Source organism: Rhamphochromis sp. 'chilingali' (assembly GCF_963969265.1).
Source record: "Rhamphochromis sp. 'chilingali' genome assembly, chromosome: 20".
NCBI lineage: Eukaryota > Metazoa > Chordata > Actinopteri > Cichliformes > Cichlidae > Rhamphochromis > Rhamphochromis sp. 'chilingali'.
Genome location: NC_137947.1, coordinates 18968686 through 18994263, shown reverse-complemented (window position 1 = coordinate 18994263; position 25578 = coordinate 18968686). Strand labels below are relative to the sequence as shown.

General features: G+C 38.9%; 1 protein-coding gene across 1 annotated transcript; it reads left to right on the top strand.

Annotated features, from left to right (window-relative positions):
* Positions 1 to 199: 199 nt before the first annotated feature.
* On the top strand, positions 200 to 24257 carry LOC308388493 (phosphatidylcholine:ceramide cholinephosphotransferase 1-like). The gene is made up of 6 exons (XM_080869248.1): positions 200 to 313; positions 15926 to 16789; positions 16912 to 17029; positions 20258 to 20411; positions 21221 to 21387; positions 21823 to 24257. The coding sequence occupies exons 2-6, from the start codon at positions 16191 to 16193 to the stop codon at positions 21997 to 21999; spliced, it is 1215 nt and encodes a 404-aa protein (XP_080725374.1). The 5' UTR covers positions 200 to 313; positions 15926 to 16190; the 3' UTR covers positions 22000 to 24257.
* The last annotated feature ends 1321 nt before the right edge of the window (positions 24258 to 25578 follow it).

The window sequence follows — 25578 nt, the reverse complement described above, 5'->3', positions numbered from 1 at the left end:
TAAACATGTAAACATTCCTATCTTTTGCTAAAAACAAATATGCTGTAGGTTGTCAATTTTGTTGCTTTTTTATGCTTAATGGGAGTCGTGTGCTGCTGAGTCTCATCGTTGGTCACGTTGCTGTATTGGCATGAAGCGTCATTTTTTAAATTGTGCGATTTCCATTGATGCTTGAAGGCAGCACTCGATGACGTCGTGTGGGGAACTCCCTGCTAACCCGCCTACCCTACTGACCAAAAGATACAGACCACCACATTGCGGTACTGAGCAGTACGAGTCGAGAAGAGGTCCGTAAACATTTCACATTTCAACGGTAAGGCAATTTCAATACAGTTATCTAATGTCGAAAACGAACCTAGCTATCGAAAGATACCTCTCTGTTCCATATTTAGTTGTTAAGTTAACACTTTGGCTTCCGAGTCGTGTGGAGATAGGTTAACCTAAGTTAATGTGTTAACTACAAACTGAAAGGTAAACCGCTGTATTGCAACAGCTGCTCTTTTGTGCGACCACTTCTTATCTTTTCCATGTATTTCCAAACGTTGCGTTAGCCCACTAAGCGCTCCCTGGCCTTGTGTTGAAACATTTTTATCGACTCTTCTCGACTAAACATGTCCCGTTATCGTTTATCGGGATTCGGCTACACTCCTCTGTGTGGTAATTTTAACCCGTGCTGGTTATTAATGTGCAGTTTTTATTCCTACACACACACACACACACACACACACACACACACACACACACACACACACACTTGCTTACTGTCCTCCCAGACCCTCGCTTTCAATACAAGAGCCCAAGCTAGCAGGCTAGCTAGCTAAATACTAAAGACGCCAGCTTGTCTATCTATTTTTAGGTGGTCAGACTATAAGCTTTTAAGCCACACTATACAGAGCGGCTGCTAAGGCCTTGGTGTGAATGAAAGCGGTGTTTTTAGCACGCTAAGTCACTTGAGTCAACCATTATTTGGATGCAAAGCTAAATCTCAGGTGTGCCCGTTACAGAGACGGCGGATGAGTGGGTGTATTTTCCACCAATCTCGCTGTACTACTCTTACTCTTTCTGTGTAAATATTAACCGAGAGAAAAAGATGGTCAAACATTTGTTTTAGCCCTGTGCTTCTTGGCTGAATAACAGCCGCATCTGTTTTGCTTCTCTTAAGAAGAAGAAGAAGAAGAAGAGGTGGGACCTGACAATAGCACTGTTTCCCACACACTGCAACAGAGAAGCCCACTTCACTTTAAGGAAACAGAAGTGTTTAAATAATTGTAGCTTCTTTGAAGAAACAAAACCGAAATCTGTTTCATTTGCTGTGTATGACCACCGATATCCACACAGGGCACAAGGAAATGCCCTGAAGACTTTCACCAGTCAAAAGAGACAGTGAACGAAGTGAACAGGGAGATGTCTGTGCCAAGAAACTGTTGAGAAAGCAGCTCTTCACTGCGATAAACAGTGTGACTGCAGCCAGTGTCAAGAAGGCAAAATGTTAAATGGGGTTTATTGTTGTCACTGTACTCAGAGCTTTTGCAGAGAACGCCTCATTGCACAAGGGAAGCATGCCACACATTGAACAAGCATTTGACAAGCAAGAAAACAGATTTTTTTCGTTTAGTAAGGGGTAAAAAAATGTGATTCCTCTAGGCACAGCCACGAAAAACAGATTGGACAACAATACCACCATGAATTTCCTTTTTCCTCGAGTACTGGGAAAGAAATGGGGTTTCCATGCTGTCATTGACTATTGTGTGCCCCCCCCCCAGTTTTTCATTTTAAATTTTAAATTTAGAAATTAAAAATATCTAACACAGACACACAAACGGTCTACTTTTTGTTTGTTTGTTTATCAATGATGTTGGTTACAGGAAGCAATTAAAGTGTATGAGGTGGTGTAAGTATTATTATTTTTGTTAATGATAGCACCATTGTCTAGGTTTTGACATTGACATCATTTTTGAATCTAACTGACAGTAGCACCCTTATGAGTGATGTTTGCATGTGCCGACAAACTGTTAGTGGAAGCTTAGGGAAATTTTTGGGTCTAGCCTCTGCAGAAGAGAGAGAAGCAGACAGCGGCAGGAAATGAGGAGAGACACAGTTATGAACAGAGCAGGATGAGGAAGACGAGTGAGACACAAACTCCAAGACAGTGAAAAGCAGATAAAAGGGGGGAAGAAGCCTGCATGTGCACTCACCACAGAGTTTTAGTAAATAAAGCCTTTTGTGAAAGATACACTGGGCGCGTTAGCAGTGCATACTGCATACTGGTGTAGTGGTTTGGGTGGATTTGTTTTGTTGTAATAGTGATACCCATATAAAAATTACTTCTCCGTTACCTCTGCAGGGCAGACTGAAATAACGCACTCTTGGGCATAAAATTTAACTCTTGAATTATTCCCCATTAATTAAGTTTACATTTATTCTTCATTCATTCATTTGTCAAAAATATACTTGATGTATTTAATGTTAATAATTTTTTTATATTAATGTAATATGTGGAGTTAGGGTTTGCTGATGTGTTTAAAGTTTTACTAACAGTCCACGTGACTTTGTGCCAACCAGCGATTTCTGATATATCTGTCGAGGTGATGGAGGTCTTGGTTAACAATTAACACAGCTGTGACAGTGTCGGGGAAAAACGAACATTATGGGCATCATAAAAGTGGACCCAGCACCGTACTAGAGTGCTTTAGATTGTCAGGTGTGCTTGATAAGGTGACTAATGTTATCCTGCTATCCTTACCTTTCTCTCTAGAAATGTAGTAATCTATAGTAATATGCTTAACCTCTTTGAGGATTTTGTTCACAAATTTTAAAGTCATTTCAGACCAGGGGGTGGTGTGTGTGGCAGAGTTTTATTTTGTACTGGCATAAACTATATAAGTTGTAAACTTGTCAGGTGCCACAGTCCTTCTGTCAGTGCTTTTGAAGTGGGGTTGAACTGCAACACTAGGATTAAATACCCTTCATTCAGAATAAATAATTGTGAAGGGCCAAGGTGGTTAGTAACACAGTGTGCAGTCATAGCCAAAATTTTGTTTCTCATGCACATTGCTGCTTCATTTTTTATATAGATTATTTTTGAAATGTTTTCATGATATGGTGAGGTTTAAAGTAAGTTTAAAGAATGTTTAGTGGTAAATAAATTATTTCAATGATTTTATGATTTTATGTTGGTGCCACTGGCTAAACATTTGGTCACATGTGTAGTTTTTGAAACAAATGTCTTTTGTTTTACCTAAAAATGGAAAACCGATCAAATTGTAATTGGAAGTCATAGTTCTGGGCCATTAAAAGAGGTGAGTTTAGCGGAAAAAACTATACAATGTCAACATATAAGGTGAAGTAAGTTATCTAACAGAAGTGACCAAAATTGAGCTAACAAACAAGAGAAACACAAACACTGACACATGATGTAATTATGTAATTACAAAAACAAAACATGAAAGTAACTAAATATGTTAATAACTTTCTATGTTGTGTAGCTACTGGGTACATAACACTATTAATAACTTGTGTTCATGTATAATGGCTTTGACTGGAGTACTGTCCAGGATTACTGTCTAGTGATGGGTATTAAGAACCATAAATTCAAACTAGTCTGACACATGGTCCCTCTTAATATTTATGTAACGATTACTGATTCTAAGATGGCAATTTTTTATTCAAATTTCTAAGCACCCGTTAATAATTGTATTGCTGTCTGTTTACATCATGTGCCTTCTGGTCATAGGCTGGAATTTTCAAAATCCTCTTTATTTTTCTTTCTTTTCTTTTTTTTTTTTTAACTCTATATATCTCACTGAATTATTCTAAATTCTTTTTTGGTGGCTACTTCTAAGTTCACCGCCTCTTTCACTTCTTGTGCTTTTGGTGTGCCACAAGGTTCTATTTTGGAGCCTTTATAGTTTCTGATATATATGGTCCTTATGGTCCACATTTGTTATCACTGATACACAGATGACATTTAATTACATATCTCTTTTAAACCTCAAGATGTTTCTAAGTTCTAGATCTTGCATAGGTGCAAAGACTCTATTAAAAATTGGATGGCTCCCAATTTGCTCTGACTCGATAAAGAGAAAACAGAAGTACTTGTTTGTGGCCCTTGTGAGATTTGTGCCTAAAGTAATGGAAACATGAGGTCCCTTTTGCAAAAGTGGCGAAGAGACCTAGAGTTACACTAAGAAACTTTTGACTGAGTTTCAGCTTGGATGTTTGTGTTAAAGAAAGAAAGAACCTCAACAAAAAACAAAACAAAAAAAAACCTAACAAAAAACAAAAACAATTTTTAATTTCCTTGTAGTTTAATTTGGGATATAACAGTTGTATTCATTCATAGCCATTTGAAATGTTCCAAAGAATGGCACAACAGCATATAAAAATGTAAAGATAGGCTCTGGTGGGCTTGTTCTATGTTAGGCTAAAAAGAGTTAATGAAAAAGCAGCTAAATGCTATATACTGAATATAAAAAGGTAGTTGCACATAAATAAGGCAACACCAGCAAAATCAGAAAACTGATAAAAGGACCATTTGTTATATTAATAGGTATGGTTCAGCATATTTGGCTGCTTAACTAAAACACCAGCTTCTTTTGAACAGCCTCTCATTTCTAACACTGCTGGGATTAACTAAAATTAAGGTCTATTGTTTGCTGTCATTATCAAAATGACTCAGAACAAGGTTGGCATTGAGTTTCAGCACTCTTTAAAATCTTCCTAATTAGGGCTTGATCCCCACTGTGTGCTCCCTTTGGGTAGCAGTAACTTAGCCTAGTTTAAACTTAGTTCTGTGTAATAGTACCACTTACACTAACTAATTCTGTATTGTAAATTTTTGTTAATATTCAGTTTCTGTTTTTTATTTCATAGGTTTTATAATTTAAAAAATTAGATATTTATTTGATGACTGAAAATAGTTAGCATATTTGTGCTTTAATATGCAATCTTATGTGATAATGCTAGTAGCTAATGCACGTGTTAGTTGACTTTACATTTTATTGATCAACTGCTATTGGTTTAATTAAGCATTTATGGGCCAAGTAAAATGCAGAGCTTCAGTACTGTTTCTGCCATAATTAGAAACACATGAAATTTTACCACCACTCACATGATGCCCCAGTTTCTTGTGTCCTACAACAGCTTTTAGAAATCTAGGCTAGTAGCACGGAAATGTCAGGAAAGAAATTGTGTCAAAATACAAGATGGCATTTTAATAATTCTGCAACAAAAGGGCAGTGCATAAGTAGGAATTTCACTGGAGTTGATGTGTGAGCTTTAAGTTTTTAGTTGATGCAGGGCCATGACAAACACATGTTGGCAAGCATGATGGGTGGGTCTGTTGGTAAGACATTTTAAGCAGATCAAGCTACCACTGAAGGCCTTTTAATGGCTTATATTTTCCTCGCATACATCTGAGCTGGCTATTTTCCTTTTTGGTTTCTTTCAGGTAGCTCCGGTTCCTCTTTGCATCCCATATTAGTTATCGGACTTAGGGCTGCACCTTACCAGCTGCTTGCATCTCGTCACATGTCGTTATAGCCTTGTGGTGCTTTGGTGGAGCTATTATTTTATTATTTTTTTATCAAGTGATGAAACAGATTTCGCAAATTATGTAAGAAAACTGTTCCTGTTAAACATATGTATTGGCATAGGCTGACATGCTGGTCTCTCACTCAGACATCAGCTAGTGTCAGTGTTATGCATGTAAATGCATAGTATAACACTTTTCTATTACATAAAAATGTATAAGAATATTATTGCAGATTGTATGATACGGTGCAGCCTGGGGCTGGGCGATATGGCCTAAAATCCATATCGCGGTATAATTTGAAGCACGTGTAGTAACGATATATATCGCGATATATTCTTTTCTTCTGTATAAGGTATTTTCCACACTATAAGGCACACTTAAAGTCCTTTAATTTTCTCAAAAATCGAGAGTGTGCCTTATGTTTGAATTCTGGTTGTGCTTACTGACCTCGAACCGATTTTGGCGTGCAGAAATCTGTTAAAAAATGTTTTAGTACAACTTTGGTAAGCCGCACTGCTTGATAGATTGTCAGAGCATTACGGCTGCCGTAGGGAGGAGCTTCGCTTTGTAATCTGGGTCCAAAACTCCGTCTTCTTCAGGTCCCAAAGTCAAACAAACACTGAGAGTTAAAAACGGTCTAAATTCTTTCATCTTTAATAAAATCATCAGCCTTGCTGCTTTACCAGGTGTAACAATTAAGTTTAACATCCAGGCATCCATGAAAACAGAATTTCTTACATTTAACTGAATTAGAAGTTAACAGGAAGTTAGCTCGCTAGTTTCCACCTAAACATGACATACCATGTTGTGACTGAGAGATTTTTTTTAATTCAAACGTACAGCTCTGCTATCACTTAACATAATATGTCAACATAAATGAAAACAGAAAACTAAACAGCAGTGGCGTTTGCAGGGTTACTAAAGTTGGACTACCTGGTATATAATGTTGTCCTACGTGATTGCTAGCGACACAGCTATGTTAGCATAACATTAGCACAGTGAAGCTGGAGGATGAACGCCAACTTTTTTCCCACTCGATAAAAGTTAACGTGAGGGATTCTGGTGGTTAGAGACAAATGCAATCGCATAGCAGGGTGCTATACACGGGCCAAACTTCAGTCAGGAGAACAACTGAGATTATTTATCCACAATACGAGGTTAGTTATTAATATACTGCAACAACATGGAAATAGAACAGCTGCGAGAGAATTCAACATTAATGAATCAGTTACGGAAGTGGTGGAAGCGCAGTTTTTGGCTTTCCCCATATTTCAAAAGTGCTTCATCTCTTTGCTATGACTGTCACCCGGCATAATTTGCAGATGATAATGGTTGTAGCCGCTGCGATGCTTTTGAACAAAACAGGCATAGCTTGATGACATCATCAACATGCGCTATCGCGATATAGTCAAAATCTCTATTATTGGCCAAATTGATATAGTTTCTATCGTATATCATTTATATCGCCCACCACTAGTGCAGCCTTATTGTAGATTTTAGGCTGTTTTACAAGGAAAAATGAACCTAGTAATGTACTTGGGGTAGCTGGTATAACAGTGACCAAAGGCAGACCAGTGCTATGACATATGAAACACAAATTGTGTAGACACAAAGCATTGCTAGAAAGTCAAGTAAGAGATGATTTCCCATTCAGTTTACGTCAGTCGTATAATGAGGAAGCAGACTGCAAAAGATACAGTTTGAGCCTACATGGTAATGAGCTTTAAGACTAATCATACCTATACAATTTTGTCTGGTTCATGTTGCCCTAGCTTCCACATGACTAAACCTTTAACATACACTTTTATACCTAATGGATTAAGGAGGTCACATACATAGTTTAAATAAAATAGTACGTTAATATAGATGAGCAAGTAGCTGTTTTCCTTCCATTTGACCTTCCTTGCCATGAGGATATCAAAAGGGCGCACTGATTGCCTCTTCACGTAAAGACTGTTGAGGTTGCAAAGACCCAGAAGACTTGGAGTACAGTAAGTTAATGATCCTTAAAAGTCCAAAGTCCAGGCTAGTTGAGAATCATCATTGTGCTTTGTTGGCATTTAAAGTGTGCTTTAAATGTTTTACGATTTTTCTAAATGACATGAGCTATCAATTTTCTAGTTTCAGTCAGAAAACATTATTGGCAAGTTGGGAATTTTCTGCCCAAGTCTGCTAGGTCATTGCAGCTATGAGACTCGTCTTTGTAGTCAGATTGTTGATAATATGTAGTCAATGCTGGGTAATACACTAATTACTCCCTGTTGACAAGAAGTCTTCTCTGTGCTATCCCAGATATAATTTATGAAGTGTCTACACCACACACAGATGAACAGAGCATCTAGCTAATTTGTGTGATGATCCTCTGGGGCTGTATGGGCCTATCATCTTTATCCATGACCCATAAAGCCACAGGTGGTTTTCTCATTAGAAGACAGAAACTCTCAGTACATTGGTTGTTGTGACATTCAGCTCCCCCAGAGACTTGTGCAAACACCTATCCTATTTTTGCACCCTTGCACTGTCAATTAACAGATTGATATGAGATAACATTGTTTTGTGATAGCAGGATTTTTAAGGTATGAACAGCATATGTTGTAGGTTTCATAACATAAAGTAGTAAAATAATGATATGGAGGTAATATTTCAACAACTTCAATTGAATTCATTCAAGAGTGAATGAATAGGAAGGAGTAGAAACGGCTCATTTTAATGACAGTATCATTCCATGGGCACTTTGTACTATACCTACAGTCATGCAGTTATAACCACAGTTCATAGTCTGGTCATGACAGTTGTCACTGTCACTGCAATATTATGCAAAACTTTCTAGTGGCTGTATCTTGTTCTGCATTTCACGTGGCTTCTGAAGCTGATTGGGTCACTTCAAGATATGATGCTTGCAATTGTGGTTTTTGCATTTATTTTTGGTCGCATTTCAAAGGGATCATGCCCCTCTGCAACACTAAATACACATTCTGTTATTTTAAGAAAGCAACATCAAGCTGTAGGTTAAATGAGAAAGTTGAGTGTGTTCATGGCATAGATTAAGTATTATTAAGAAGCAACTGTGCAAAAGCAAGGATGTTTACTTTGGTAGCATGTCTATCCTGATATAAAGTGCTAGGACTTTAAAAAACACAGTCGTCTCCCATTTTTATTTTATGTAGCCCGAGGAGATTATTCATTCCTGAGTATTCACCACTAAGGAAGTTTTAAAGTATAGAACCAGTGTGAATGCAAATGGATTTCTTCTCGTGAATCTGACCTTCTCAGTGGCTCTGTTTCTTAGAAATGGGACCATAGTCGAAGGAGTTGGCCTAACCAAATTAACTCATTCCAATGGCTCTCTGAACTACCATGTGATCACAGGAACAAACAGGGTTACATTTTATCAATGTAATATTTCACTGCAGCCACGTTAGCCCGGCTATGTAAATATTGTCCTTTCATTGTCTATGGGGGTGTTTGTTTGCGTGCTGTAAAGGGATACAGATGAGAGCGTCTTGTTCATTCATTGTTAGTGGGCTCCAAAGGTACAAAAAAAAAATTGTAATCGGATAGAAGTCTTTCAAAATCTCAACAAAGAAAAGGCCAACACCCTTAGATCACAGAACAGGAAGAAGATAAACGATTCATTTCTTTTTAAAAGCAGTTGTGTGGAAATATCATATTTGTTTACTTCCATTGACATAAAATGTTTTGTATTTACATTTACACAAAATTGTAATTGTATCACATGCAGACAGAGGTTAAAGGCAACACAAGCTTTTCACAAGTGAGATTTATTGGTGCAAAGTGGCGAAGTGATCTGCTGGCAGTTTTTCCTCATACTCTTAATAAATCAGTACTTATTCTGAGCTGTGAATATCAGAAAGTGTGTGCATTTCACCACTTACACTGGCGCACAAGTGGCACGGAGGGTGTAAAAAAAAAAAAAAAAAAAAAAAAAAAAGTGTTAGGCTGCATACAGTGCTGTATCTACTGTAGCTCAGAAAGTTTATAGAGAATAGAAGTTATTACTGCGACGTGGCTGTGTGAATCTATGTCAGGTTAGTGAGATTTAAATAATTAAATCTCACTTTGGCAAGAGTTTAAAAAGAAGTTAAAATCTGGAATTGGTGCAACTCTTTGTTTTATTACTTGCCTGCAGTAGCAGGCAACATCCATGAGGGTCTTCTGTCCAAGAGTGTTGCTTGTATGCAAGCATGTGACAAAAGAGTAACTTCATTATTTCTAAATGTGCTTGGTATGGAGATTGGATTGATCACTGCCTAACAACAAAAGTAACTGTGTACCTTCCTCAAGACAAGTCATGTGGCATGCAAAGTCTATAGCCTACAGTTAAATAATTTTCTGATCGAATTATTAGACATCTACTAATGTGTGTATGGATGTAGCTGACGTAGTTAGAAAACTCTAATGCTGTATTTCATTTTATTTTACTTTAAATCTTGTGCATAGAATATAATTAGGACCTTTTTTTTTTTTTTTTTTACTGTGGCTTCTCTTCAACTGCAATAGCTTAGCTGTGTCTCAATGAGAAATAGCTAAATATGTAGCTTAAAAAAGGATTATAACTTATGTTAGGGGGCAACTAACAGTTTTCATTAGCAGTTAATCTACCATAGTTTAAAAGTAAAGAGCCAAATTGAATAACCCTGGGCGCTGTGAATAAGAGACACTTGTACATCAAAAGCTGAAATCCATTAATTTTTTCCCCTCCACATAATTGGAGTTGAAACACAGAGTGGTTACTTTTATGTTAGTGCTATAATAAAAAAACAGAACTGCAATTTCACCACATTTGATTAATCAGAAATGAAGCACAAATAATTTTAATAACACTAACATTAGTTGCCCTTTTAAAGCAAAGTGATGTGCTTGGCTAACTTCAAATAATTTGCACCTACAAAACCTGTGCAGAGTTGTTCTCAAAATAGCTGCGCAGCTGTTGATCTTTTTATATACTTCCACGCTTGTTGCTGCTAGGTACCTTGGCCCCCTGAATTGTTTTACATGGTTTGGAGACATTCCACTCTTCTTGTCATTGGTTAACTGGCCCCCCCAAAAAGGAAAAAAATTTAAATGCTCTGCAAAAAACATATCTACATGTTCCAGCTTGAGTGATCCACAGATAAACCAGCACAGGTGGGTCCGGTTTACTTGTGTCTGTGCACATTTATTTGTGGTAACATCTGTAGTGTGCATCTGTATTCGCAGCCCAAAATATGCAAGTCTGTACTTCTCCTAATTTCACAAAGCTGATTAATCATGCTGGGAAGTTTCAGCTCTCACAAGAGGCAGCCGTTTGTTTATAAATAAATGTGCAGCAAAATTCATAAAATCAGATAAAATATAAACACAATGTGTTTGCGTCCATTCATGCAAACATAAATTTTGCAACACGTAAGAAGGAGTAGTTAAACGCATCACACAGCTGACACTTTAAGCTCAAATTCATTTCAAGCATTTAAAAAGCGTGTATCTAGTGTTGGCCCAACAGAAAGTCATCAGTGTGTCTACCCTGTCAAGTACAGGAATGAATGTCGAGCAGAGCAACTGTGTTTTCAGAAAAGCTTTTTTTGAATTACTGATCTGAATCGACTCTCCGTTCATAGTCTTGATGTAAATGAGTCTCTTGGTCCCACTTTTGGCTCACCAACCAGACTATGGATGGTGGGTTTATGTTTGTCTGGTGATATATTGTTGCTCATGGGTGGTACTGTACTTGTGTTAAAACTATCCTTGTTAGAATAATTCTACTTTTTGTGTGCAACAGAGCTTACATGTGAAAATATGAGGAAATGGTGACATGATCTGCTTCTCCAAAATGCTTCTTTTACAATGATGGTTGCTTCCTTTGTTCTTTATTTCTTTCCATCACACCATGTGATGTATTTGTAGCTGTTAAACAACAATTAATTATTAATTTTATAGTTGAAAAGCATGCCCACATGCTTTTGGCCAGCAAGCCTTAGTTTTACGTGTAATGCTGAATTCCAAGTACTAGGCTCATTTGGTTTTAATGGCTGTGTTCCATTTTGGAAAATACCTGGTAGATAGTCGCTTCAGTTATTTACTGGCAGGATTAGAATGGCTTGTATCAAATATAGAAAATAGTGATGTTTATTCACCATTTTAATACCTGATAATCCGTGCCAGATGGGGAATAGAAAAGCTGACAATATTAGTCCTCGGCTAAAAATTGGACTACTTTCAGACAGTCTCTTCTGAAAAGGCATCATAGTGTTTCACAGCGGAAAACAATAAGTGACAGCGATAGTTGGTTGAAGAACGGAAGAAGGGCTACAGTGAGAAGTTTAAACCCCCATCTTCTTTTTCATCTTTGCACAACTGGCCACATTGTGAAATGCATGCGGAAGTCATCACTTGTGTTGGTGTGGGTTACTGAAGTGATTCAGCCATGCATCAAAGACTTTTAATGAATCAACTGGGTAGCTGCCTAAACCAATAATGGGTGAATAATCTTCATGAAGAATGCATACTTAATATTAAAATGAGACTTACAAACTTGTAACAGCTCATGTGAGTACTGTCCACATCGCTCAAGAAGTTAAATTTGCACAGTTAAGAAAGAACATCAGTTAAGAAAGAACATCAATGGCACAGAGTAAAAACCTCTTAAAACACAGAGTAAAAACACCTCGTCTATGTCTACACAGTTGATTATCTACAGTTTATCTTTTAAGACATCTGCTTGCTTAACTTGTCACATCATAGGATGTGGACTTTGCACTGCTTTATGTGTACGACTAAAGATGCATATACATACATGCATACATACATACATACATACACATCTTTGTTGCATTTCAAAATTCACAATAATATGAGGTTGAGGGTTTTGCTTGTTTGCTTGCAATCCTTAGTGTAATTTCTGTTGTGTGTGGAACACACACACACACACACACACACACACACACACACACACACACACACACACACACACACACACACACACACACACACCTTATGCTAGCAGAGAATCCTTAAGTTATAGGGTCACATAACCGTTACAGCCAATGAAAAAGTACCGCACCATACCTAAGTACCAAAATAACTAAACAAAAATATTGTTGAAAGGTGGTATCTTTCAAATTCAAATATAATATTTGTCCATGCAAATACACTCACTGGCCACTTCGTAGGGTCCACCTTGCCAGTAACAAGTTGGACTGTCTTTTGGTTTAAGAACTGCTTTAATTCTTTGTGCCATAGATTCCACATTTGTTGCGAGCATCCATGATGCAAATCTTTCTTTTCATCCCATCCCAAAGTTGCTCTACTGGATTGAGATCTGGTACCATGCCATGTTCACAAAACCAGTTTGACACTAGAAAAAGTTGCATTTCCTGCGAAAATGCTGTGTGAATGCCTTGTAGTGGAATCTGCTGAAAAAAGCAGAAGTAAAACTATGTGCTGAAAGGAGGTGAATAAACTGAAAATTCTGCAGAAAGAAGCAGAAATTTGTACTGACAATAGGTGAAAAAGTTCAACTGTCTCATGAAAAGAAAAGTTGCCCTGAGCAGGGTTTGAACCCGGGCCTCCTGGCCTTAAGGCGACTACTCATCTCACTGAACCAAACTGGCGTACAGGAAACCAAAAAGTGATTGAGAAACTGACAATTCTGCTGAAATGAGCAAAGGATGCTTTGTGCTGATAAGGGGTGAAAAGGCTGAAAATTCTGCTGAAAATAGGTTAATCAGCAGAACTTCTGCATAAAACAGGTATAAAAAAAAAAAGCAGAAGGTTGTACTGAATAGAGGTGAATCAGCAGAGTTTCTGCTGAAAACAGCTGGAAAAGCTGGGATTTGTGCTGAAAAGGGGTGAAAAAAAATGAAAATTCTTCTGAAAAGGGATGAAGCTGAAATTTGTGTTGAAAAGGGTTAAAAAAAAAAGTTTTGTTAACTGAAAAAAACGTTGCCATAAGCGGGATTTGAACCCTGCCCTCCCGGTCTGGGAACAGCTGCTCATCTCACTGAGCTAAAACACACCTCAGCCTGGCAAGCAAAAATAAGTGACCACATTGATAACGTGTTCCATTCATTTCAATGGGCAAAAATAATTGCATTAAAAATTTAATATCTCAAAAAGTATAGAGGTTATAAGCCGGCATAAGCAGAAGGAGCAGAATTGTTTAAAGTTTGAACGGCAAAAATCGGTTAAAAACTGTGGGACTAGTTAAGGTGCAAAAAACGTACGGAAGCAACAACAATAAAGAAAGGATAAAGAATAAAGAGAAACAGGCATTCACACAATTATTTGAACTTTGTTGACATGGCACATTATGGTGCTGGGAGCAACCATCAGAAGATGTGATCATAATGGGATGGACATTATCATCAGCAGTACTCAGTAAGGCTGTGGCATTTACACATGCTCAAAGTGTGATAATAAAATTCCCACACAATTACTGGCAACCCAGACTGATGATAGAAGGCAGGACAGATCCATGTTTTCATGTTGCATATAACAAATTCTGACCTTACCATCCATATGTCACAGCACCAAGAGCCATGCCCCGTTCCAAGTCATCTAAATCATCTTTCGTCCTCATTCTGGTACTGTGAACCTTAGATTATCTTAACAGTGTCTACATGCCTGAATACATGACGCTACTGCCATGTGACTCACTGATTAGATATTTGCTTTAAAGGGTAGATAAACAGGTGTACCTAATAATGTGGCATGGCATTCCATTGTACAGGTTACTTTATTAGTTTGAGAATTAGTTTGTTGTTTCCCTTTGCTTGTGTGAGATTATTTGCAAGTAAGCTGATTCATAGACCAAAGGTCGTTCGCACCCAGCTGACTCAGTGACAGCTAATCTCTGATCTGTCTTGCTTGTGAACTGTTAACACATTGTTGTAAATGCTGCTCTGCTTTGCTCCCAGCATGCTATGTCTTCATACACAGCTGGGATGTCACGTAGCTGGTCCGTGGGGGTACCATTAGCATTGTCTTTATTTATTAATTTTTTTACACTTCTTTTAGTAGTGTTTTGTATTCGTTGGAATTATTGAGTGATTAGGTCAAATTATTTCCCTGACATCAGCGAGAATAAATCTGATGCCAGGTGTTACTGCTTCTGTAGACAACCAAGCTTACAGCCTTTTTATTTGGCCCTGTTTTGCTGGCCTAAATGAAGAGGCCTCTGAGCAGATTGGAGGTGAGATGAGGTACTGATGTGCAGCTTGTTGTCCTGCCAACCGGTCAGTCTGCCAGTGTATTTAGCTGCTGCTGGCCTAGGCTGACCTGGCTGTATGAGGGCATGACTGCTGGCTGACTGCCCTCCTGACAGGGGTGGGGCTGACTTGGCGCTCAGCTCTGACCTTCATTCTGATTTATGAGTTCCTCTTCTCAGCCTGGTTCCCTCCCATCCTCCTGCTCTGTTGACCCATCCATGTGGTAGAGCAGAATTTGTCTCCAGATGTACATCTCTCTCCCAGAATCACAAGCAGGGCCTCCCTGTGTCAGCCGCCTACACCGCGGTGTATAAACAAACTAATGAAATGCAGCAGATACGTGAGTTCATCTTCTAGCTGGTGTAAAGATTTTGATGTTACTATGCACACTACAAAAAGAAAACTTAAGTTGAAGGTAAAAGGCACGATTTACTTGCAGAATGTTATTTTCTCAGAGAATATGAACTTTTGTGATTTTTTTTTTTTTTTTTTTTTTTTTTTTTTTTTTTTTTTTTTGATTGATTGATAATATTGTGAAACAACCTGAATTACTTGGTCAGCTAGCTTGACAGTCTACTCCAGCAAACTGTAGAAATTAGGATTTATCTGTGTTTGGCCCTGTCTCCTCTGCTTATTCCATGAGCGATGAATCCCTGCCTCACACTGTAGATGTTTTCTTTTCTCCTTCCATCTATCCATCACTTTCTCTTTCTTTGCATTTACCTCAGATATGTGAGCCTTTGTCAAATAGTAGTGATTTTGAACCAGAAACCCCCTTTTATGTTGCAACTCAAAAGAGGCACTCCATGACATGTTTTGTGTGTATTTTCACACCCTCTCAGCAGATAAGACTTATAATGTGCTCATGTTTGCATGGGAGGTCTCCCATCAACATCTATTTGAATCTGAAACCCTAACTCTGAATTAAATCTTTGGTGGTTTGATCTGTGGTTTGCAACATGCTGCTCTATTAAACGGAATGCACACACAGGCTTGCAGGTCTGGTCAGGCATCCGGTACAGGCCACACCCAGCAGCAGCCTAAGCCGGATGTCTGCATGCAAATTGACTTAGTGCCGTTTACTAGCATTATGAATCATGTTTTAATTTCTCTTAGGGTGGAGTATGTGGAAATGGATATATATGTCACCACTGCAGTCTGATTCACAGCATTTTATTTTTCACAGGGGTGAAGTGTATGGAAAAAGCTTGGTGAAGGAAGCTGCTGTGACTCACATCTGTTCATCTGTTGGTCCTAACCCTAAGAGATCTTGCTTCCTTCTTTTTCTTCATCACAATAAGAGGAGGCTTGGGCTCCCTCTAGGTGCAAAACTCACCATGTGCCAAAACTGGAGAGGATGTACCACTATCCTTTAAACAGCCAAATCTCTTTTAACCCTTAACCTCTAGTCTGAGGACCATCCTAATCCTCCACATTGCCCGCTGGCCAAAATGAGGAAGGTGGTGGCATGGACAGCAGAGGATGTTTCCCAGTGGTTGAGCAAAGCGGGAATGCCGGAGTACATAGATGCCCTCCAGCAGATGAATGGCCCTGCTTTACTCAGGCTCACAGAAGCAGATTTCCAAAAGCCTCCTCTCTCACTGGTGTCGTCTGATTGTGGGCAGCAGCTGTTGGAGCGACTGGAGACACTAAAGCTAGAGACACACATGGAGGCTCATAAAAACGGCCACGCAAATGGGCACGTTGGTGGAATATCCAACGGAAGTAGTAAGTCCCACAGAAATGGCACATTGAAGGAATTCCAGGACATGATTCAAATTCCTATCCCTACAATGGAGGCTACACCATTCCCTGCTGAGTGGGGGAAGACGGGCATAGCATTCCTCTATGCGGTGGTGTGCTTTGTCACCACCACTGTTGTCATCTCGGTTGTCCACGAGAGAGTCCCGACAAAGGAGCACACTCCACCACTGCCCGATAAGTTCTTCGACTGGTTTGATAGGATAGAGTGGGCTTTCTCCATCTGTGAGATAAACGGCATGCTCCTGGTGGCACTCTGGCTCATACAGTGGATACTTCTCAAGCACAGGTACAGTCACCGTCTCAGTTAGGTGTAAACTTTTAGCTTGTCAAAGCTAAAATTTCATTTAAATGGAAATATATTATTCTTTTATTTACTTTCTTTCTCTTCCCTCTTCTTTTTTTCTCCAGGTCAATAATAGGCAGAAGGTTCTTTTTCATTGTGGGCACACTCTACATGTACCGGTGTATTACAATGTACATCACTACTTTGCCTGTTCCTGGGATGCACTTTAAATGTGCTCCAAAGGTATGAGCATGAATAGTTTGTTTCTTAACTGATTTTGGAACAAATGTTGTCTCCACTGATTGTTTTTGTCCATCTATTTTTGCCATGGGAGAGTCAAGTAGTTGCTCAACTTTCTTTGGGTTCCTATTTTGCAAATGCTAGGAAAGCATTTTCATATCTCCTTATTGGAAGCCTTTGTATCAAGAATGAGAAACAAAAAGCCCAAGGGCCAGAATTGGCTGACTGGTCGAAAAAACAATGTCAGGTAATAAATTTGTAGTTAAAGTTCTTTGACACAGCCAAAAAAGGGGACTTTCACTTACCTGTACCACTTGTATGGAAGCCCGTTTCCGCCACTAAAAAAACAAACAAACAAACAAATATCCATAACACGAAATTTCGACTTATTAACTCGAAATTTCAAGTTACTTTTCTCAAAATTTCGAGTTAATCTACGTGAATGAGGTCACTTTCTTGTTACCTGGAAGCATATGGCGCAGAGTAACGCGCACTCAAAACCGGATTGCAAACATTTGGCGCTTTCACGAGTACGTTTGCTGATAGTAACGCCATGTGATTCAGCTAATAACACAAGGATTTCATCATTTTTGAAGCCACGCTGAAATTACTCAGCAATCTGTGCATTCATGACTGGATGTAATACCAGTAGCTTAGCTGTAGCATTTGTACCTGAAGGCTTCAGCTTCCGGGTAACAAGGAAATGACGTCATTCACGTAGATTACTGATTGGCAGTGCTTACTCGAAATTTCGAGTTACTTTTCTCAAAATGTCAAGTAAATAAGTTGAAATTTCGAGTTAATAAGTCAAAATTTCGAGAAAATAACTCGAAATTTTGAGTTATGGATCTTTTTTTTTCTTTTTCTTTTCTTAGTGGTGGAAACGGGCTTCCATTGAGATCAAAGTTGGCTGGATTGGGCCCAAGAGTTTGACATCCCTAAATCAAGGCTTTCTGTGGGGATAATATCTTCTTTTACCTAGCTTAAAATATTATTTTAGGATCATGCTACTAAAGTTTAGGTCATGTAGCCTACCTTGCTCATGTTGACATATTTGGGGGAAATGTAAGATTGATGGCAGATAAGCCACACAGCCTTTCTGCCCCGATAGTGTCGTACACCGTTGCTTTTTGCTGTTATGTAAAAATACCACACCACTTCCTCCGGTGGTGCAGCAAAGCCTGAGGAAGTTGGTCTTCAAATAACAAAGATGTGTTTGTTATTTGACTCTGTATGTTAAAAGAAAATATAAAATCCACATAATATTATGGATATTAACAGATACTACAGCATTACAGTTCTTTTTTTCATGGTTCAAACATCTCAAAGGGATTCATCATGTATTGTTACTTTAAACTTTGCTAATTAAACTATAGTCATGTGAGAAAACCTTTCACAGAATTCCTGTGGAGAACGTAAGCAACCTTGCAGGTTCACTAGCTTGCAGAACCACTTTTAGCAGTAATGACTTGTTTTGTATTCGACTTTATCGGTCTCTCATATCAATGTAATACTAATAATAATGGATTGCATTTATATAGCGCTTTTCGAGACCCTCAAATCGCTTTACAATTCCACTATTTATTCACTCTCACATTCACACACTGGTGGAGGCAAGCTACAGTTGTAGCCACAGCTGCCCTGGGGCAGACTGACAGAAGCGAGGCTGCCATATCGAGCCATTGGCCCCTCTGGCCCAACACCAGTAGGCAGTAGGTGAAGTGTCTTGCCCAAGGACATAACGACCGACCGACAATGTGGGAATATATTGTGTCACTCGTCTTTACAGCATTGCTTTTACTGGAGTTTGTGGACATAAGTTTATGCACAGCTGTTTTAATGGCTGGCCACAGCATTTCTATTAGGTTGATGTCTAGACTTTAGATCCTGCAATGACCCAGTTAGATTCTTTTCCCTTTCAGCCTCTCTGTTATAGATTTGCTGCTGTGCTTGGGTTCACTGTCTTGACCTAATTTAGGTCAAACTGTCAGACAGATGTCTTCACACCTGACATTAGAGCACTTAAACGTAGGCTACGTCCGCACTAATGTGTTTTTGTTTGAAAACGCATCGTTTTCTCTCCGTTTTGGCCTCCCGTCCACACTGAGACGGCGTTTTCCTCAAGGAAAAACACAGCGTTTTGAAAACGCTCTCGAAAACGCATACATTTCAAAACAGAGCTGTCCCGTCACAGAGTGGACACTGGAAAACGCAGACTTTCTAAAACGATGACACATTTTAGCCATGTGATGCAGTCATGTGACCAATTAAACAAAGATAGCAGAGGGCATTATACAGCAGTTGTTTTGATTGCTCTCAATTTTGACAGCCCTTAAAAAGATTAATATCAGTTTGTACATGCTCCAGATAGCTTTTCTTCAAATTCTTTAATTCTCACTTGCTTTTGCGCATGCGCAGGACTGGAACGTAAGCGTTTTGGCCCGTTTCAATGTGGACGCTCAACTCTGTGAAAACGAGCGTTTTCAGACCTATCCGGGCTAGTGTGGACGTAGCCAGAGTCAGCTCAATGATTGCAAGGTGTGCAGGTCCTGTTGCTGCAAAATGAGTCTAAATCAAGGCCCCTACACTACTTTGCTTGACACTTGGTGTGAGGTGTTGGTCTTGACATGCTGTGTTTGGTTTTTACCAAACATCTCCACTGCGGTCTTATTTCTCAAGTCCTGTGGTTTGTTCAGATGCATCATTTTAGAGACGAGAGGCTTTCTTCTAAAAATCAAAACAAAAAAAACCCACACCTGAATGCGCCAGACCAGCAAACTGCATACATCTCTGCTTTTATAGGAATTGTCAGTTGCTGATGATTTATTAATCAGATGTATTTGATTAGCAGAACCTGGCTGCTACTACCCTTCTTAATTCCTGTGGAAGCAGTAAGGCTGTACTTACAGTTTCACGGGACTGCATAGGTTCCTGTGAAAACTCCTTTTTCCACACTGTATATTTTGCTTCCAATATAGTCGTTTTTATGAGCGTATGGTTGCAGAAGCTTTCACTTGTAACCAGGTATTTTGCAATTGTCATATCTTCAGTATGGTTTACCTATATCTAAATAATATAATTGTCATAAAATAATGGAATTTGGGAATTCAAAGGAAAGCTAAAAAGCAACGACAAACTTTTACATTTTTGCTTTTTATAAGTTATGTGCACACACTTGCCGATGGCGTCTTACTTTAGAGGTGAATTAATGAACGACTGTGTTTCTTTCAGCTGCTTGGGAACTGGGAGGCACAGATGAGGAGAGTAATGAAAATGATTGCCGGTGGGGGACTATCCATCACAGGTGCTCACACTATGTGTGGAGATTACCTGTATAGTGGCCACACTGTCATGCTGACACTAACGTACCTCTTCATCAAAGAGTGTAAGTTTAACTTTGTCTATGTTGCAGTTTAATTAAGAATATATTGTAATATTTTACTTCTAGGGTCAGTTCCCTTTCTCAAAGTCAAGCTTTCTGTTTAAATCTGATGATTTTGACAGTCCCATAAACCATTTAAAAATGTGTGGGGTTCCCCCCCCCCCCCCGATTTTCTCTGCTAATAAAATTAGCATTAAGATGGACTTATATTATATATCTTCGATTTACCAACTAGCCTTTCGGTTTTAGTGCCTTTGGCATCACATTGATATTTCACACTCGAGTAGATACTGTGACACAACAGCACAAGCAAATGTGGACCCTGTGTAAAAGTGAAGAGGAAGTGTTTCCGTCTCGACATTTTTTTTGTTGTTGTCATCTTAGTGTCAGTTTGTTTATTTGTAGTTTGGTTACATAACAACAGTTTCTGTTGCTCAGCAGGCGTTAACCATTATCTAACCACCCCCCACCCCCATTCCCCCCACCCCCACCAACCTTGTTTACTGCTAACCCAGAATGCGGATGAAATGCTGTAGCTTTTTTAACTGCTTTATCATATTGTGGCAATGTTTTTGATTAAATCCTGGTTTTCATTCGCCTGTGATACATGGCACTGCAGTGCTGGTTGATACAGTGGTGACATCTAGTGGTGAAAAGAAGAAAAGCTTTAAGTAGTGCTGTAGGGTCACACTGACACATCAGTACCAGCTGATACAGGAGTTGGAATTCATAGGAGGAGAAAACAATTTTTTGGTATATGGTTTGTTCTTTCTGGTGTTTTGAACTTATTTTTCCCCCTCTCTTTTTGGTAGATTCTCCAAAGCGATTCTGGTGGTATCACTGGCTTTGCTGGACTCTGAGTGCAGTGGGAATAGTCTGCATCCTTCTTGCCCATGACCACTACACTGTGGATGTGGTTGTGGCCTACTTTATCACTACACGTCTCTTCTGGTGGTACCATACTATGGCGAACCAACAGGTGATTGTACCATTTATGTTTGTCTGCTAGATTTATATTTTTTATTTTTTTGGACAAAGATAATGTCATCAAAGTAAAGATGCCTAATCTTGCTATAAAACACAAAATTAGCAAAATCCTCTTTTGCAATAAAGAGTTGAGCAATGAAACATACCAAAGGTCCCTCTAGGTTCCTATCTATATCATATATTATAATGTCGTCATGTTGCCTAGCAACCACATACTAGTGGGCTAAAATCATGTGTAGCATAGACATGTACTAGAATTCAAATGTGCTGTTTTGGAGTGAATAAAGCTGAATAGAGCCTGTGCTTTAGTACGTAAGTTGTATAGTGTATGTGAGTTATAGGTACCATTACAAGGTCTTAACCTGCCACAATAGGAATTGTGGCTCAGTTGTGATCTCTCCTTTTTGTTGTTGTTGTTGTGTTTCAGTCGCTGAAAGAGACATCACAGAGTAACCCATTCTCACGGGTGTGGTGGTATAGACTGTTCCAGTACTTTGAAGAGAACGTGAACGGCCCGGTCCCCCGGAACTACCAGCTGCCATTGTCGTGGCGAGCGTTGCACTGGAACCACAGCGTGAAGTACAGCAGACTGGACATCCAGTGACCCCTATCATGTTAAAGCAGGCGAGGACTGTGACTTCCATAAGTGCTGTTTTTAACCAAGGAAGATGGCACTGTCCAATGTAGCGCTGTCCTTTCACCTCTAGTAACACCCTTGTCCACATGGGTAGCACTGTGACCCACTTAGTATTTTCTTGTTCCTCTCTTCGTTCTTTTCTGACAGTGTTTGTCGACACAGAGCACTAATTTATTTGTTTTTGTTTCCATTTCAAAGGTAACATACATTTCTGCTTTTATAGTACATCTATAAAGCATTTAAACACTTTTTTTTTAAAAACTCAACTTGTTTGTCAAAACGACACACACAAGTTTTCTTTCCCTATCAGCACAAAAGAATAGTCGATGTTGTCATATTCTCAAATTTTTAGTGCAAATGGGTCAATCAGAGGTTTATGTAAGAACCAAAATGCCATAAGTATTTTTTCCCTTTTTTTTTTTTTAATAGCAGCTTAATTTTTGTAAACTATCCTTGCTGAAACGAGTCAAAGGTGCAAAAATAATTTTTCTAAACATTTCAGACTTTATTTTTCAAAAACAAATGATGTCCAGAGAAGATTTTTAGATTTTTATCTTTTTCAAGATGGATAACTGAGAGCATAAGAATCCAGTGTGGTATAATATGTTTCCAGTGCCTTCTTTTGCTTGATTGTAAGTACTATATGTAATGTGTCTGTCTGCAGCGGTACCTTCCTCGTACCGTGGCGTGGTCACAGTCTCGTTCCCATGAATGTATAAAACAACTACGCCAGCCTTGCCAGAAGATTGGTCTTCCCAAGATTAAGTGCAGAGACAGGACGTATCCAGTTTGGTTGTCAGTGCTCTTTGATGTCAGTTTGTGCTTAGCTGGTTAACTCTGTTCTACCAGAAACAATGACTGTTAATTGTATTTTGTTCATGTCTAAAGCGTTTCCTTTTCACCATGGTTTAACCGCCACCGGCTATGTTCAAAGCCCAACCACTGATGCTCAGTTGCATGCTACACCACATCTGCTAGTTTTACTTTGCAACAGTATCTGGAAAAATCACTCCCTAATTGGAAGTTGCATATGAAATGTCTCTGAGGTGCTGAGTTGAGTTATTCTGGGTCTGGACACGTCTTGTGCATCAATGCAGAATCTCTTCCTCAGGAGATAATGAGCCCCTCTCTTGTTCCCCACACGGAGGTCTTTGTTTGAAATCAGAATTAACCTCATTAGAGTATTGTCGCGTAACCTTTTTGGTGATGAAACGTAGAGGGAAATGTTCAGCGTGACACTTGTGTCGAGCTGAGGAAATGTCAACAAAAAAGAAACTTGAATCAAAGTTTCTGACCATGTTTGGAATGAATTTACCGACTTCGTACATGTGCTAAATCAGGCTGCTATCCAACAGTTTGAGAAGAGTAAGTGCAACACCCAAACAATCCTCTTTCTCGAAGTCACAAACAATGAGACTTGTTTGTGGTTTGTGAGGAACAAACTGAACCATGATGCACAGAGCTGGTGACATTTTTGGCCATAAGCGTGCAAGAATTAACTTCCATGAATGTGAAAATGCGTCCTTATTGATCGAAATAATTAGATTTTTGTTTTGTTTTTTGTTGGGTTTTTTTTTTTTTTGTAACTGTGACTGAATTGTAGAGTATTACACAAAAGTTCATATATAGGGAATCATTAACCTTGCTACATGAATCTGTAACTTCAAATTAAGCTCAGTAGCGCTGCACTAATTTAGTTGCAATATCGGACAAGCCCAAATAAAGCGTGCAACTGGTGTGATTATATTCTTTAAACTTTCAAATGAAGGCAGTAAGAACATACCATTATTTTCAAATCGATCTCATGAGCCTAGTAGCGTTTAATCCCAATAAGAGAGCCTTGATGTTTGAGACAGATTACAGCACTAGCTTCACCTCCTTCTCGTAGCATTGTCCAATCATTTCACTTTTCTAAAGAATCATCAGCTCAGTTTCAAAGAGCACAGCAGCTCCCTTGCATACAGCCATATTCTTGATTTTGGCTTATGCTTGGTCAAGACACAGTTCTCTTTGAGGGCTTGGATAAGAATAAAGGTTGGGTTTAATGTTTGTCAGTTAGTTTGCCAATCAAGTCATTATTTCTTTTTGTTGTTGTCTTGTTCCTCTTTAAATGTCACACTCACACTTTTTTCCTTTTTGTTTGAGTGTTCATACCAGATATTTGTAAGATATTATAAATGAATCTACTTGGGATGTTTTTGAATAAAACATTTTACTATAATGTATTTGACTTGTTTGTGCCTTTTCTTTAAAATTGACTCCCCCCCCCCCCCCCCCTCTTTCTGTGAAATTGTTGAACCTGAACATGACGTCATGGCAGATCTAACTAACATCCAGCAGATGGACACATTGAGCTGGATAAATAAGAGCAGTGTAAGGAGGCCTGGCTTCTGTCAGAAGATGGTTTCACTTCCAGTATACAGCTAATTTGTGCAATACTCTACTGATAAAGTTACAAGGCAGGCTTAAAGTTCTTTCGACATATATTAAGAAATGCCAAAAGTATATTTTCTGGGCCAACATTATTGCGTAAACAGGGGAATAGAAACTTGTGAATATTACAGCTTTCTTTTTTCATTGTAGGTCTTCTTTTTTACCTTTCAAACAAGTCTCTCTCATGTTTGATGCTTTAGTCGTTCTGTAATCCCGCCTCTCATCCATACAGCTGTTTATTGTCAGCCAATCCAATGAACTGGGGCTCTTTGAATAAACGCACCATTTATAGCTGAAAACGCTGCTGGAAAAAAGGATGTTGTGAGAGCTGAGGGTGGATAAGAGCAGTGGCATTACACACGAATGGTTCAACAATGGAACTTAGTCTGGGGGAAAAGGCTATATTAAGCTAACGAGAGCCATAAGTGTGAGAGAATCTGTGGGCTGTTGTTATGATACACATCACAAAAAAATTGTTTTAAAAGCATTTTCCATTAACATCAATACTTTAGGTTTGGTAGACGTATTGACCTTGTAAGCCCACAACCTGGTTTTACGTTTTGGTTCAAATGTTGCTACATCCTTTGGACGACCACAGGGATTGTTTTTTCCTAGGAAAATAAATAAATAAGCAGAAGCAACAGATTAATAAACCTTTTTTCCTTGCCATATGGTTTCTGGGGCATTCAACAATACGTGTGACTTCCTCTTTTTCCAACTGATTCCCAACCATCAAACCAAAACAAAACTCTTGCATGAAATCTGTCTGGGATGTTCATGTTGGACCGTGATTTCTCACAGTAACAACTTAACTGATAAAGTAGGTTTTCTGGGCCTGCAATACAGCCAAAAGTAAAGTTAGCTTCAGGCTTTCACCCCGTTTCACTCAGGATTGAAGTTGTGACTGCTCTCTTTTGAACTTTAAATAAAACATAACCCACAAATTACATCATGCAGATTGTCAAACGACTGATCGCAGTGCTGATCTTTGCCGACTCTGCCCACAACAGCCCCCAGAGGCACGAGAGATCCAAATAAAACTAATTAGATCACATTAGAGTATAAGAGGTCACTGCTAGATTTTTGTCACCTCTGGAGTTTTTTTTAATGATG

Bases quoted from the DNA above. Each gene is read 5' to 3' on its own strand.
- LOC308388493 (XM_080869248.1), top strand. From the start codon at position 16,191: ATGAGGAAGGTGGTGGCATGGACAGCAGAGGATGTTTCCCAGTGGTTG. The intron at 20,412-21,220 runs GTAAGTTTAACT...TCTTTTTGGTAG, and splicing joins GTACCTCTTCATCAAAGAGT to ATTCTCCAAAGCGATTCTGG. The intron at 21,388-21,822 runs GTGATTGTACCA...GTTGTGTTTCAG, and splicing joins ATACTATGGCGAACCAACAG to TCGCTGAAAGAGACATCACA.